Below are 17,693 nucleotides of genomic sequence, written 5' to 3' on the forward strand. Positions count from 1 at the left end.
CAACTGTCATTATAATAATATGTAGTAGGATATCGTCTTACTGAGTTGGGTATTAGATACAATTTATTGACTATTAAAATCCTCTATATAGCAGGCGTGTTTAATAAAAATTACACAAGTGCAAACGAGAAAACAACTTCACAAGTACTTCGAGTAAAATTAGTGTAAAATATTTATATTTTGTAGGATTCAATATTTCTAATAGATTACACATAATATTATGATTGAAACGACATTATTCTGCAGGTATAAATTTATATAGGTAGTCTTTTTTATCAATAAGATCTTTATTCTGTAAGATTTTTAAATAGATAATTAATTTTAGGTATCACCGTTGGCTGCGGGCCGCAATAGTGTGCATCGCACGTAGACTGTGCTTGGTCATCAAATTCGTTTTCATTTACATCTGTACGATAAAATTTCAATACTTACGATTTCTGAGGGTATACTCATTCAAAAATATGTACTATGTCCTCTTATAAACATCATTGTAGGTGTTGAAAATCGATTCGAAATCCGGGTTTCAAGCCTCAAGATGCTTTCACTCGTGGAAAAGTAAGTAATCGTTAGTCTTGCATCATTCGTTGACTGTTTCTGAATATTCTTGTGAACAAGCCCTGCGCAGTTGCCTAGTCTACTGTGAGTTTGGCAAACGTAACCGAATCGTTCGAGAGGTCATAAATATAATAATAAATATAATATTGAAATAATTATAATTTGAATCCTGGATTCCAATTATTTGTCTTTTTAATATATCAATAAGCGTTTTTTAAAATATATGGATCTGTAATATCCACAATCGTTTATATACAATTTCTCTCACGTAATTTTTCAAATTCAAACCAATGACAAATGGTTCGAATATCTTCAGCATTAAATCCCCGTCTACAATTGTCAGATAGCGGCCCTCGTGATAGCCTAAGACGGGTCCCTGGGGCGGTCTGTTCTATTATTTTATCTTCCTTTGAGTTTGAAACGAATTTTAGTGAATTTTAAGTAACTATAAAATATTTTTAAATATAAAAAAACTTACTGTATTCCAAGGATCAACTTCTAAATTATAGATAGTATGTACTGTACTAATGATATGTTTAGAAGTATAACCCCGGCAACAATGTTTTAAAAACATCAACCACTAACCAAGCAATATTTGTACTTACAAGACACATATAAATTTGCTAGATGCTAGAAGTTTCTATTGTCTAAATACGAAAATGTAAAGCAAATAAATGCCTTGTGGTACCGCTAGGGTAGTTCTTATTTCTTGTTATATTTGTAGCTCCACAGATAAATTATCTATGTAGCCTTTGGTGTATCTTATCTATATTTTTTAATGTTTTTTTAATTTAGTCTGCATAGCTTTGTTACCAGGCAGCATCACAATATAAGCTTGAAGATAATTTTTAATTTTTTTTGTTCGAAAAATCATATTTGTATACAATATAAATGTCTGTTAAAGTAATGTAGAGTAGATTTAAACCAAAATATAGTAATTCACGTGTCGTAATTTTTGAAAATCTTATTTTTTTCTCTCATTCAACCAATTATTGTTATTTATCGTCACATTTATCAAAAAAACATTTGAGTTACCCAACCGCCCGTTAGAGAGCAAAACACACGAGCAAAAACGTTCCTAAGGTTGACGTCAGGCAACCCAATGCGATAAGGGCAAGCAAATGATAATGAACTTCGAAAATTATACTCAAACGATATAATCACTCGATTCGACTATACCTAATAGCTGTAATTTTTTGTGTTACAACTGTTTGCAATTCTTACAGATGTTACAACAAATACACAACATTTTATATTTTATGTACGTAACTTATTTATAATTTTACCGGAAAAAACTGTAATTTTAAGAGATATAGTTTTAAACCAATTGATAGACCTTTAGCGAAAATAGACTGAACATTCGTAAAATTTTAGCACTTGAGTTCATTGCTATAACGTGAGAATCAAATGCATGTAGTTTCAAAGCCGTTATCACTATATATGAACTCCCGCGTGGCGTCAATACAGTAAGTAGCTGTCACAAACAAAAATAAAATATAACATTAATTATATGCAAAAATTTTTAAAGCGACCAATTTATTTCAATCGCTTTTGTAATCTCCTTTGAAATAACAATTTAATTTCACTTTAAATCTACAAATTCCGTAGCAGTTTAGTATTAAAAAGTACATATTGCAGAGTATCCAATTTCCTCGCTTCATGCACTATTTATCCTTTAATCTAGCGACAGGATAATTTTATAAAAGGGATTAGTCGGAAATATGATTTTTACTAACAGTTTGTAGTGTTTTTGATAGCGATTTACTAGTATATGACGATGTACATAAATAGTTTATAAACGTTTTCCTATAATATGTATGTGTTTATGCGTAGGGTTGGCTGGTAGTAGAATTGGTACCTTATCCTTGATACTGTCACTATTGTATAAGCGTCAATAATTTGTGTTGCTGTTTTCCAGTTTAAAAAAAATATGTATCACCAAGTACTGAATAAGTTTATATTATATATTATAATTAGGAGGAAATTGTCTTATATCTCTCGTTTTATAATGTCTTAATTCTTGTCACAATGTTACAAAACCTAATTATTTGCGTGTATTCACGTTTGTGCATAACCACCAAACCTCCTCAGCCAAGCAGAAGAGGCCTTAGCCCCGCAATAAGACATTTACAGGCCGTTACTTGACTTGAAGTTGTTGTCAAAGGCAAACATATCGCGGCGTACAGGTACTTTGTTTTAGGTAAATGAAAGCTGTGGAAATAGTAGGGGATTTTTTTTTCGAGTACATTGCTACATACCTTTTTGCAACCGAGTGTGAACTGTAATGCGCGGTCATGCTTGATACTGAACATTTTCGTTTATCCATTACGTTTTGTTTGGCTTACATTGCTGAAAAACAACTATGACGTTGTTTTGATAAATTATGCACATAATTTAGTTGTTCATTGATTTCTAAAGGTTTTAATGCATATTGATATCGTAGCTCTCATCATATTCCATTTCAAGCAGATTATAAATTTTACTGCAAGTTTTGTATTTTTATTGATAAAAATAATCGTATAGTTAATATTTGAAACAGAAATGAAAATATATAAAGTTAAATTATAAAAATGTCGATGTACACGATCCAAGCTCACCAATCCATATCGGCCCGAGGGGAGCACGATCGGTCCTGTCATTTGCCGTCTGACCGATGTTTGCGCGTCGATCGATTTGCGTCCGTCACGTTCGATGCGCTGTGAATCGGAGGCGGGACTTGAGCGGTGCGAACTAGGATACTGTGAGATGATTTTTTAGATATTAAATTAACTTCTTATATTAATAATATTAGAGAAAATATTCATTTCTCTATAATATATAATAATATATATATATAGCAATTAAAATAAATTTATTAAAAGTATGACCTCAATAGTTGATCTATTGAATGTACCTAAGTCAAGCATAAACCACGATGAGAATTATATTTTATTTGGTCTGACACGAAAGTCAAATCAAATCAAAATATTTTATTCAATATAGAAACACGGTACACTTACCTATTGATTCATCAAATTACAAACTACTATTAATATCAACATCTTAATTTACTCCATTTGACAAAAAATCAATTTTATTTCAATTTCGTATATAAATCATATGATTTTACACACACACACACAAGCATCCACGCACACACATGCACATATATACTCTTAAGTTGTAAATATTTATAAGCTTTTGGATTACATATTGTCTATCGATCTAAAAATGATATCTGATTATAATTAAATCATAAATCGTATACTAAATCATGTTATTTTATTGTTATTTTATTTTCGCACACACACAATGATACATATAAACATTGCTTTTATACGTGTGTGGAGAAAACAATTTTGTCGCGCTGAAAACTCGCTCAGCAATATTTTTGTTTTCCGTAGCTAGCCTTGACTAATATTATAGTTCTTTAATATCAAAATGTTCTATTGGTTAAGCAGTTGTTACCTGTAAGTTCACAGTCGAAATAAATATAATATCTGGATTTTATCACAGGAAATTTAGATCCAGAATACAGTTGAATTTTCAAAATGCTTAATTTATGCTAACTCATGTTCTACAATAACGGCAAACATCGAGATGAAATCTGCACGTAAAACATGGAACATGTAGTCTTAATTCCGCTTTGCATTGTGGAAAAATCTTTTCCTATTAACGAGAACAACTCCCTGTTTTTTTTCCAAAAGAGATTTTTCCGAGCACCGACTCATACTATTACGTAAATTGTTATATGGATAACTTTACTACTAAATGAAACGGTTTATTTACATACAAACCAACAACGTACATATGTAACAAATGTTAAGGAGATAAATAAATTATTTTCTACGAGTTTAAAATGGTGAAAAAAACAAACAAATTAAACAGGATTTATATTAAATTACCGTCTCGTTGGCTTAGTGGCTAGATATATGACCAATCCCGAGATCTTGGGTTCAAATCCTATGTAAAAAGTTATTGGCTTTTTTTATAGAATTTCTCAGTTACCGCCTGGAGTTTGAAAGTCGGTAGTGTGTTTTGACGTGCCTTGGAAAGCAACTCCTTCCGGTTGTGTCGGGTTTGCCATCCTATCAGATTATGAGAGTGAGGCGATAAAGAGTGCATCTGTATTTGCTTGTAGGTACTTGTGCTCTATAAAATGTACTGCGTTGACTGGTCTTCTTTGAGATTTTCCGTACCGTCAAAAAGAACGACATCTACATTAAATAATATTGCAAAAACTATATAACAAAAAGCACAAATGGTTACCATAAATTAAATTTAAGAGTAAGCCTAAACAATAATATTTCGATAAAAAAATTGATATAAATAAAATAAGATTAATCAAACACATTTGTTTTTACATTAATGTATTTATTAAAAGAAAGCCGTCTTAAATATATTTTCCTTCAGTGGCAGTACAAAACCGTACCCTTAACAGTTTTGTTTAGGTTCATTGCACCATAAATCTCCCTCGCTAGGCTGACCATAAGTCCAGCACCGGGCGGACCGCTCGGACCGCCCGCCCGGACTCTACGATAAACTAGCCATCGTTTGTTTTGTTCGATTAAAACATTTGTCCTAGTTTTAAAATTATAGTGGTTAAAGTTTCGAAGAAGGCGTTTTGATTAACAATTTTTATCTCTAGAATAAAAAATCTTTTAATAAAATATACTGATGTAATTTTTAACATGCCATTATTTTTTTGTTATTAAATAGAAAAAAGACTGACTATTTCAATTTATCACTGAACACTGATGTTTTGCTACTTACGTGGGCGTGTACTTAGTGTTAATTTTTATTTTCTTACCAGACCACCGAGGCATGCATTTAATGGCTTCAATATTAGTTTTAGTAGTATCAAATTATATTATTAAAATTGTATATAAAAAAAAATTACGTAGCTATTGAACACATCTATTTGTACAAACGTGTGGACGCCTCATGTTTAATAAGGCGGTACTGAACCGCAATAAAATTTTCTTCGTATATCATGAATTTAACTTGAAAACGGAAACTGAACTAAATTTATAATACGTATCGACCCTTTAGACAACTAATTATTATATGAGTTATCTAACTTGTACAAATAACATTAGTATATCAACATGTAAGCGGATTGCCGTCTACACAGAGATCACACACGGAGACGGGCTTAGGGTATTAATTATTAAGAGATACGAATTTCACATTGGCAAAACTAATATATTTAAGGAGGTTTTCGACCACAGAGGTCATTCTAAATGAGATCAGCTGACTGGGCAGAACATATTATAGTACACAAGCAAACTTTCTACTTTTTTAAATTTAATATTCAGAATAAATGATTAATAATAATTATTTTTTTATTAATGCAAATCATCCAACTCAAACCAACCGCTAAGTCGTAAGCAATTTGTGATGGTTCAAAGGGCCCTACTTCAATACAATTTCAAATTTACAGATTTTCAAAATTAGTAATTATTAATAAATTACAGTAAAAAGAAAAAAAGTTTGCGATATCTTTCCTTCTGACCTGTTTATAAACAAAGGTCTTTCCTTACCGAGTTATCAAAACCCAGGCTTGCGCTTGCGAAGTCGCTAACAACTAGTGATGTGATTTCAATCACGTTTAACCCATAACTTTTCATAATTGTATAACCTATTAATATCAATTAGTGACTCGTACTTTTTAATACCAAATGCGAAATCCCTCGGGTCGTTTTCAATAAATAAATCCTCTAACAATGCTCATAGACCGGGCACTATTAGCGTTACGTCACGCATATTAAATGAGGCTTTCATCTCGCCGCCTATTGTGCACGCTTCCGTATCCCGGCGGAGAGACAGCGTGGCGTAAGATGCGTATTAAAAAAAGTAGCAACTATTGTCTCGTTGAATATATAAATTGTTAAACATTAGCAGTTTTATTAAAATAATTACCATATTCAGATTTGCTTAAGTTTTATTTAACATACCGAGGAAGACTGTATTTTTTAGATTGATGCATACATTAATTAGTTCTTTTTTCTCTCATACATCATGGATTTATACATACATATACATTTTCATTAGTAGATATGCTTTCAAGTCATTATTATATCGATAAAAATCGATTCTTTATAAATCGATTTTTTTTTTCTAAAATGTTTTCCAATTATACTGTATATTATACAAAATATTGTCATTGTGTATACTTGAGTCGGGTAATGTGGTATGTGTTTATTAATAATGTATTAGTTCTTACTGTGGGTTAGATTGTTGAATTTTTGTACTTACACAGTTTTACTCCAAGCCGTCACAATGCTCCGATTTCTTGAAACGAGAATGGTATCTAAGTTGTTATAATGTTATTAACATTAGAATTACGACACCTTATTGTCCTCTAATCGTAGTCGGTTCTAATATTACTGTTTTACCGCTATTTCGAAAGGTGAAATCAATTTTGTTAACAAAGGCTAATTGAGATTATAATCTAGGAAAATTGGATCATAATATAACAGTGATCTATTTAAAAATATGGTGTAAGTTTGAATTTCAAAAGGAATTTTCTTTTTAAAAATAATTTGCTATTAATAATTCAACTCTGCTTTGCCTAATTACCATCACTCGAAATATATAAATACTTAGGCCTTTATCTCACAGTTTTCTGTAGTTACAATGGCTCACTCATATATTGACAATAAAAATATACAAGGGATCATTGGGAACATCTTAGTTTCCGAGGTTGGTGACGCGTTGGCGTTATAAGGAATAGTTATGTAGTGGTTATGCCGCGCCAATGTTTGTGGACACTGGGCAGTGGCGACCATTAACCATCAGGTGGCACATTTGCCAGGCCGCCTATTCCATTAAAAATAATTAAGAAGACATGAGACAAAATTGCTTATCAGCTCCTAGTACTTCGACTTTGCGCTACAAGTAACCACTTGGGAAAATACAAAATATACATATAAATTTATATTTTTAGGTTATTATTTGAGTTTGTATCTAGCTTGTCCTATATGTATACGTTTGGCAATTAGATGTAAAGTCGATAGCAGGCAGGGCAAGTTTTTGATGAAACGATATGCCTCCCGCCACATCTACAGGGGGTTAGAACATTACATGTTTAAATTGATTATTACTACTATTTCAATAAGAGAGCTTAGTCATTTCTCAATTGAACCTTACATACCTTAATACTGTTTACTAAATCCAATGATAGCTGCGCTTATAAACTTGCGTTACGGATACAATTATCTTCTTACGGATACTATTATATCTTAACGGATACAATAACCTCCTTACAGATTCTATAATTTCACTGAAATATTGAAGCAAAAACTTGTATATTCCATAAGTTATAATAAGATGTGTAACATATATTCTTCGTTACTCAGAAGTTCCTTAAAACAAATATAGTTTTTATGTTCAATTCTGAGCCTTCATTATGTAATAATATAATGATTCATTATATATGAACTTTATTTCTCAAGATTTTTAAAACATTTAGAGTTGTGTAAGCTGTGTAAACACCGTAAATGCCAGTAAGAGGCAAATTATGAAGAGTTAATTAAAAAAAAAACTTTACCAGGGGACAATTAAACTCTTCTAAAGAGATTTTACAATACAAGGAAATATAGTCTAAGTATAATGGTTTAACAAATATTTGACGGATTGGGTCAATGAAGTATTTAAGTTTTCTGTCAAGTTTACTATAATTGTTGACAAAAAAAGAAAATTACCGCGGAATGTCTTTCGCCGATTCTCAGTTAAGGTGTTATATTAATCAGGTTAAATAAATACATAAATGGAATGCTTCTATATTTAATAAAAATTTTGATTTCAACTTGCCTTCGATTAGCCCAGACTTCGCAAGTGCTGGTCTGGCTTTCATTCTCTGGTAAACCATGTGAAGATATGTTATGCCCAGCTTGTGTCGGATTGTCTGTGAGGCAATAGTTCATCTGTTTGCTCACTTACGCACTATATCTTCTACGCAATGTGCAGTAAGTTAAAAATATTCAAAATACTGACTGGATCCTCCTTGTGTGGCCGAGCTGGCTGAGGTGCCGTTTTTTGGACCAATATCTTGATGAATGGTTTTGATGTAATATTGAATTACGACCGAGCTTATTACGTTTACGTTACATTATGAAATATAGGTATTTTGTATAAAATTCAAATGAGAGACGATCCTCTCGACTATGCAACTTTTGACTTCTTGCTACAAAACAAATGTTAATTACTCTTGCTTAAATTTAATATTAAATTTATACTCGTTTGGTATCGAACTAATACGTTTATTGCTTTGTATACACTTTTAAGTTTCATTACAAATTATTTCTTTTTATTCGTATTGAAATCGATTTCTAAATAACAATTTTCAACCCTAATACAAATTAAAACGATATATATATTTTGAAAAAGATTAACAATCTTGTGTTTCGTTTTAATTGAACGTAATCATTTTACAATAATATGTAAATAAAAAAATATATCTTTTTAACATCAGCCTATAGTAGACGTCAAAAAAGAGTAAACGTCGCGTGTAATTGGCACCTTCGCCACCTAAGTTAAAATTCAAGTGTCGTGTCGATCTGTGCTGCTCGGGAGTCGAACCGCGACTCACAATGGACGTGCGTCAACACGTCCAGATCGAGATGTGTATACCTGTTCAGTATTTGATTTTTCTTTGTGGAATACATTGAATTAAAATTATATTATTAATTTATTTACGAAATCGATTCAAGCTCTGGGAAAACTTTATAATAAATTAAAACTTTTTTGAGAATTTATATTTTAGTAAAAGTGAAAAAAAGCACTTATTTTTTTGATAATTTAAAATCTTGTAACACTATTGAAATATTGAAAGATTAACATTTAAATATAATTAAAACATTTCCTTGCCTTGTTTGAATACCGTTTATAATTAAACCAGTAACGACTATAGGGTATCAACTTTTTAATAAATCTAAACGCTGACTTATCTATAGATAACAATGAGAACAAGATCTAAGCCCTGTCAACACCCACGCGTACATCGTACGGCGTACAGCGGTCAGCGTACAAACGCAGGACAATTAGCTATTCTATACACAATATGTGCATACCGCATGGTCGATTGTAAGGCGCTGAACATTAGCGCGATTGACAGGAACAAGGGCCTTGTTACCGCCGCGCCGAGATGCGTATCGTACGCCTTTGGGCTACTGTTTGCGTATCTTTGGTAACGGGCATAGATTCACTGGAAACAATCGATGGTCAAAGCTTATAATTATTATTTATAATTAAAAAAAAGTCAAAGCTTATTATAAAATAGACACATTCATCGTGGTGTCATTAAAGACAAATACACTTGATAATTTTTAATCATTTTAAGAGATAAAAATTATTTATAAATTCATTTTGAGTAATTATGCTAACATATAATGATATAAGTAATTTTATAAACAAGTCGTTTAAGATTTTCAATATAGCATAAAAATTAAATAGACAAAGTATCACGAAGTCATCATAAGCATTAAAGAATACTAAAGTTTAAAAATGATTTCAAAGATTAGTTAAGAGTATTCCCATTACAACATAGGAATAAAACGATATCATATTATAATAATTAAACAGGTGATATCGGTCAAATTTAATGCCGCTTCCAGTGTAATCTTCCGTGTATCGATGTGGCCGAGCTTCGGGTGTAAATGGGTGCATAATAAGCAGCCATTCAAAATCAAGAGGACGCATTCCGCGGTATAATAGCTATTCACCAACACATGTTTGCTTGCAAGACATTTGTATGGCTCGAATAATGATTTGCAATACGGGAATCGGAAACGGGTTACTTTGCCGTTCAGTTTTGGAAATTGACGGATTTTTATGAAAAAATCCCTACGACCTTACTTAATTTACTACTTAACTGACTACTAAAATGTTGTCGTTTGAATATTCTATCATTTTTATACCGTATTTGTTAATTAAATATATTAAAGAAAAACAAAAATCTTTTCCGAAAATTCAAGAGTCATATTAGTTTTGTACGATAGAATTGATATTGATAGATTTTTCTCAATTTTCACATAACTTATATATATATATACCTACCTACATAAATAACAACATTGCACGAACGAGTATATATTTTATTTCATAAGCCACTAATTACGTCTTGGTCATCTGCTGAAAACTGTTCAATTTCTCAAATTGACAATGCACTGAAATACATTCCTTACACCGATAATGCGCTGTCAATCATGGGCATTAAAATATACGTAACATCTTATATATCTAGTATCTGTGCCACTGGCTCACTTATACAGCAACTGAAGCACACCAATGTAAAGTTTGTTGATGTTCGGCGGTTGAATAAATGAAGATTGTGTGGGTCTTACTCTCGTTTCAAATCAAATCAAACACCATTAAACACATAATTTAGTCATGTTTAAGAAAGATGCACAAGTTTGTTAGTCGTTCTAATTAACGTCGTTTGTTAGTCGTTCTAAATAACGACAATGTCTTGATGTTAATATTTTTTACATCTGGAAATATCTATGAACCGATTAATGGTAGAGCCAAATATTGGTGTTAAATTGGTGGTAGGGTTTTGGTTGGTTGCATATTGGTGTGCATGGAATGGTTAATATTTCTTAGAGCGCCAATGTATAGACATTATTGACCACTTACTTACGTGTCCCCTACGTTCGTCCGCCTACCTATTCTGCCTTTAAATTCTGTTTTTTTTTTCTTCTAATTGGTCCAGAGAAAATTGATATATTACGTTATAAGCAATTTCTTTATAGGAATTTAAGTAATAAATTTTGTCTGGCAGTCGATGTGAAATATTTTTCCCAAATCGTTTTCATACTTCGTGCGTCAACCATATAATATTTTGGTTCCGGTAAATTCTAAAGCTATTAACAGTAATAATTAGACCTAATTACCTGTATATAAATAGGCAAAGACAAGTTAAGAAAAGTTCAGTACATTTTTCTCCCCCCTTTGTCGACCGATTTTCTTTTAATTTTTTATTTGGCTGTTGACGAGCTTCAGTGTTATCGAGAAAAACCTTTTCAAAATAACAATAGAAATAAAGTTTTCGTAAGACGCTAACTTATATCAGTTTTCTTCTTTCAATAATGCTTATAATCGAATTTTGACCACTGAGGAGATACTCTTTAAAATACTCAACACAAATATATAATATTCAATGGTCACAGCTAAAACTGACTCAGATACAAACCGCTGACCTCTAGCCGTATTAAACTATTTTAACGTAACTACATGAACAGCAAGTTTACAAGAATTATCGTCCATCCATTTGTATTTCTTAAGCGGCTTACACTATTGTGTTTAGTATTTACCACCGGCAATATTTCGTGGCCCAAATACAATCTCTGTGTGTAATATTTACAAGGGCGTGTAATTGGACATTGAATAATAACCATAGAACAGTAAATATTAGAAGTGGTGACCTGAAAAGTTTACTAAACTTCCTTTGTTTTTTTTTAGTAAAAATATATATACTTTTTTCAAGTAGGCTCTAAACACGTTTTAATTGTCATTTTAGGAGAACATATATATTCAATGCAAAGCTATCGCCAGTTCTAGTATCGCTATGGCTAGATCTAGAGGCTTTGAGTCTATCAAGAAGAAACGGCAAAAAGCTCAGTAATTATTTATTATTAATTATTTTTCCACCACAAATTATAGAAGTTAGTAGTAATTAGTAACAGTTAATAAATTATATTTTTATTTGAATTTTTAATCAATTGACTAACGATCAACGTATAGATAAAATTGAAAGCAAATGGGCTTTGTTCCTTAGCAAACATAATATATCTGGAACTATGGGCTACAGTTCAACGTAAACTTGCTGGGTTTCAATAATTCTAGCTTATAGATTATCAACGTGTTACGAATATTTGCGAAATATGCAGCATTACATTAATTAATTTACCCAATAACTTTATAGCTCTGAATCCACGATCTGACATGTAACCTCTTTTCAATTAAATTAATTGATTCATAACTTTGTTTCAATACGAAATCAATCCTCTTGCTTGCAATAAAATAATATAAAATTATTGAGAGTTTTGATAGATATTGAAACCTAAAAATAAAAAATGTTTTAGTCATATTTAAATAAAATTATAAATAACTATGTTATATTAAAGTCGTTTATTACACAATCATATATATCTAAATAGACGTACGCAGATTCAAAGGTTGATTTCATTTCTAAAATATTGTCTGATCTGAGGTTGGCCTTAGTATGTATTTTATATGAAGCGACGATATAATAGGTCCTTTGATACGAGTCCTAGATAGGTAACATGTAAGACCAACTAAGCATAAGTTATTATGTATCCAAATATAAGGAAACAAATTTATAACAATAATAGAAAAACTCAACAACGTACAAAAAATAATTTTCATTATTGATCTACATATTTGACCTGATATTCTAGAAAGCAAATGCAACATGATGTTTTATGACATTCTGCTTTTGAAAATATGTATTAAAATGTTAATATAAAAAATGTCGTAAGTACATATTTTTAGTGTTTGTTTTAATAAGAGGAAAATTAAAAATATGTTTTTGTTTGTATATTTGTGTATTTGCAATCGATATGAATTAGAAAATCAGCCGTATTTTGACCATAGACGGTACTAGTAGCTACCTTTAACAACGAATAATATAAGAGTCGTTGCCAAGGAAGCACAAAATTAAAAAATATTCTAGAACGACGTATTTTTGATTTCTAATTTTGTATAATTAATTGGATTTATTTACATTCCCTATTCAAAAATTAAATCACCAACGGACTAATAAAATAGGCTCTTACAAGAACTGTTGAATCGTCAATGATATACCTAAATTAAATTTAAATTTACCAGCAGTTTGGAACATGTAGTCTTCCAAGAAGAGCAGGCAAGAAACTTATATATGTACACGTACATTTAAATTTATACATCCTATATGAAAAATAACGCATACTTCTACGTAGAATAAGTTGAAGTGTGGTCTTGTAAAAATAAACCACCTTATTTATTAGTGAATATCAATATTTAATATGTACAGGCATGTCTGCTAAGTTCCAAATCCAACTCTTCCAAATATCAAGATCATAGTTTCGCATAACAACAAAGAAAGCGCATTTGGGTATCGAGAACCATAATCAGAACAAATTCGACCTCATTATCGATGCGATATCGTAACGCGTGTTCAGAACGATATCAGACACGATCAGGCGAGATTTTATCAATCGATTGTGTTCAATGGAATGTTTCTGTTTCGTGATTTAGTATTGCAGTCTTTTTGGATATATTCAAATTTTCGTATTAAAAAATAGCTGTATGGTTCTGGCAAAGAATAATAGAGTCAATACATATGATACATATAAAATAAATAATAATTATAGAAAAATTACACCAGAAGCATAGACAATATTTCTGTAGAGGTATCACTAAACAGTCTAAGGGATTTTTTGTTTGGGTTTTTATTTGAGTATCTCAGTCTGGGTGGTATCTTAACAGAAAACTATTTTTAAAGAGGCGTCAGACAAGCAACTAGTACTAAATGGCATTCAGATGCAGTTTAAACAATGGAGTGATCCAAAACAAATGAAATATTTGATATTATTGCCCCATTTACAGGACAAATAAAATATTTTAACTGTATTAAAAAGCGCCACGACCACCCTACAGCCATCCAGGATCTAAATTTATTGTATTAAAGTGTTCTACAAGTTAAAATTATTAGCAAATTAACTTTTTTGATTAAACTGAATTAAATGTATTTAGACGAGGATTTGGTATCGTTGTACCCAACATAACAGTAACCTTCCCAATAATATTCCCAAATTTACAATAAGCTAAATTGTTATAAATTTCATTGAATTAAAACTTAAAAAATATTATCTAGTATCACATCATTTATTAACTCTTTTCTATATGTGATAGAATATTAAATAAAATATTTAATATACCCAATTGAAACTTAACGTATCAGAAGAAATCTTCGCACTGAATCGATGCACCCGCGCAGGACACATTGAATTTCGCGGTAATGACGCCATTTTCGACCCACACCGGCTTGTCTTTCAGTGATTTATAGCTTATTTTGCGCTTCCACGCCGAATTCATCGTTTGCGGTACTCTTGTTTTTTTTTTTAAAGAATTAAATAAAACAGTCAAAAGTCCACCTAAAAATAATTTCTATAATATTTGTTTTAGTGTTTTACATTATCAGCCTGTAAATTTCCCACTGCTGGGCTAAGACCTCCTCTCCCTTTGAGGTGAAGGTTTGGAGCATATTCCACCACGCTGCTCCAATACGGGTTGGTTTTAGTGTTTACTTCATGTATTTAGTATCTTTGTTCAATGGTTTTCATACATATATAAAAATACTTCCGCACATAGGATTAAATATTACAGTATATTAACTTTTGTATATATATTGACTTTTCTTTGGTAGTATATATAATTTTTTTAATATAACTATAAAATACATAATAGCATTTTACTATAATGTATCATAAATAGACTGAGCAAAATAAACTGTATGTACATCTGGTTATTAGTCTTCGCCAAAACAGCCACGAGCCAAAGGGAGCCTTCGAATGGAACAAGTGAACGAAGGATTTAAACCAAAGTGGGAATGTAATTGAAGCACATCCCTGTGCATTTCAACTTGTCTTTGAAATTAATTTCCCGTAAGACAACAAACGCCATATCGTAGAGACAGACAAATACTTTCCTAAGACGACATCGGATTAAGTTTTGAGCTCCAAATTGTGAAGACCTTTGACCAAACCCAAACATGCAACAGTTCAACCACTTCATAAACATAAAGCTTTAATACAGTTTAACTCGTTATTAGTGACCAAGAAACTAACATCTAGATGTGTAATTTAAAATCTCAAACAATGGCACGGTATCAACGGAAGCATAATGAGGCAATCATTGTGACGTCACAGCTGGAAAGCGGACAAAACAACTGTTGAATCCAAAAAAGGTTTAAGCGCAGATCGTAACACGCATTGTGTACTGTAGCCATTCGAATTATTTGTGATAATAATAATTAATATTACTTAATATGCGTATAAAGTACTATACATATAACAAACATGAAACGAAATGACAGGCGTGTTTGATTGACCTCTTTCTTAATAATACCTACTCAATAAAATGAATCAAATCTAAATACGTATTCAAAAAGACATATAAAAATGCTAGGTCGCTTCAAGCGTTGATTGGTATTGTCTGAAATGAGAATACTTTGTCTATAAACTAAATCAATAATTCCAACATCGTAATTAACCATCAGGAGGAATAATTAACTAGGAAGGTCTTTCTTAGCAGTCACAAGTATACAAAAAAAAGCGTTAACAAAAATACTATGCTTACACGTCTACAAATTTAAACTGATAAATATAGAGACGTTTTGTAAATGCTTAACTATAACCCTTAAATATGAAATTTATATCAGAATATGCGGCGAGTTTTGGTAAAACATATTTATATACAAACAGTTGCTTCGCATAAATATCGAAGTTTATCTTAAAAATTTAAACGATTACCGATTGAAAGACTTTTTAAAGATACTTCAAAAAAGCTTAAAGTACTTAAAAACGTAATTTATATAATTCTCAATATGTCTCATATTGAAATATTCTTTTTAAAACTTATGTTTAATTTTCAACTTTTTTTACACACCGTACCTTGTTATCAGATGAACAGCGGAGCGCCGAATGCGTTAAACGGTAGTTAGTTAGCCACAATTATTATTATTTAGTGCGCAAGCGTACCAAGCTTGCGCCTACGCAGTTTGATATACGTTAACTATATCATGCATAGAACTTACCTAGTAGCTCATCCAACCTGTTTTGTTTATTAATTTAGGTATAAAGAAGAAAAACTTAATTCATATGTGAAAAACGAAAATTGTTTGCTTAACAAATTTAATATATGTATATTGTATAAGTCAAACACACATATAAATTTTATTCGTTTTATTTTTTATAAGTATAGTATTTAATATTTTTAATTTATAGTAGTATATTATCAAAATTTTACAGCTATGTCACCTTTGAAACAAGAGGAATAAGAACTAGATAACAATAATTGTTTTCAAAGCCTTACTAATGTTTATTTGTCCAACGAAGCATAAAACTTTCATCCAATGAGATCACCCTCACCATAGCGATTGGGTTTATTAAGCAATTTATATTTATCCCTTTGCAGGAAGAACCAGCGACTTCAGGCGACAGCGGTGATGAAAGCGGCAGCGAACCAGAATCACCCAGCGAGAAAATTTCGATGCAGAACCATAAGCAGGATTGGACTTGTAATGATAACGACCGCGATATTAATAGGTATTATCATCGCGATATCAATAGGACCATATTCCCAAGATTTTCTTGATACATTATCAATTAATGATGTATGTGATTCTGTATTAGATAGAGAGGTATATAATAGACCTGTATTTGTTTTGCGTATTCACGCATCGTTCATGCGTTACAATGAGATGAGTTTCTGTTGGTACCTGCGTAGGTTTTCACATTTACATTTCATTGCAGAAAATGATTTTTTAATGTTAGTGTACGCTACTATTAGTACGACTCTTCGAATAATATGTTACTAACCCTTTGAGTTGAAATAAAGAATGTTATTAGTGACAGAATACGTCATCATCACCTTTAGAATCGATATTGACTTGCAAGAGAATATAGGTATATTTTTAATTTCAATCGTTTGTTTGCAAGTAACAAACAAATTATTTTGAATTTTAATTCTTCACTTCATTTATTTAAAATATAACATCAAGCATTAAAATGTCTTAGAACATTTTAACATTTAGTTTCAATAAGTCAAAATTAAATTTAAATCATACATTTATTGTATTAAAAAGAAGATTCGGTTTTGTTTCAGAGATTCTCTATCCGTAGACAATCTACCGTCAACATCATCTATGAACCCTGAACCGGAGAGCAGTAAGTCAAGTCAACCATCGTTACCGAAGCTCCTGCCGAAGATTGACCTTCCAGGGGGCGCAATGTTGTATCGTTCAAGTGTCTTGACCGGAGTAGGCTTAGACGGACTTGGAACGAACTTGGGCCTAGGAAACTTGGCAATGGGATATCCGCACAGCTTCATTTTAGGACTCGCTAATCAAGGACAAGACGGAGGTATTTATTTCC

The 17,693-nt window shown here is 31.4% G+C and overlaps 2 protein-coding genes across 3 annotated transcripts in view; one reads left to right on the forward strand and one right to left on the reverse strand.

Moving 5' to 3' along the window:
* Positions 1 to 17,693, reverse strand: part of LOC113400854 (cytochrome c oxidase assembly factor 5) — a 390,179-nt gene that overhangs the window by 295,279 nt on the left and 77,207 nt on the right. The gene's annotated exons all lie outside the window — the stretch shown is intronic.
* LOC113400839 (serum response factor homolog) overlaps positions 1 to 17,693 on the forward strand; it is a 224,792-nt gene that overhangs the window by 204,481 nt on the left and 2,618 nt on the right. For both annotated transcript variants that reach the window (XM_064216255.1, XM_026640509.2), the window contains 2 exons: positions 16,735 to 16,865; positions 17,425 to 17,681. In XM_064216255.1, the coding sequence (XP_064072325.1) occupies positions 16,735 to 16,865; positions 17,425 to 17,681 (388 nt within the window). The remainder of the gene's footprint in view (positions 1 to 16,734; positions 16,866 to 17,424; positions 17,682 to 17,693) is intronic.

This window comes from Vanessa tameamea, chromosome 11 (genome assembly GCF_037043105.1).
Source record: "Vanessa tameamea isolate UH-Manoa-2023 chromosome 11, ilVanTame1 primary haplotype, whole genome shotgun sequence".
Taxonomy (NCBI): Eukaryota; Metazoa; Arthropoda; class Insecta; order Lepidoptera; family Nymphalidae; genus Vanessa; species Vanessa tameamea.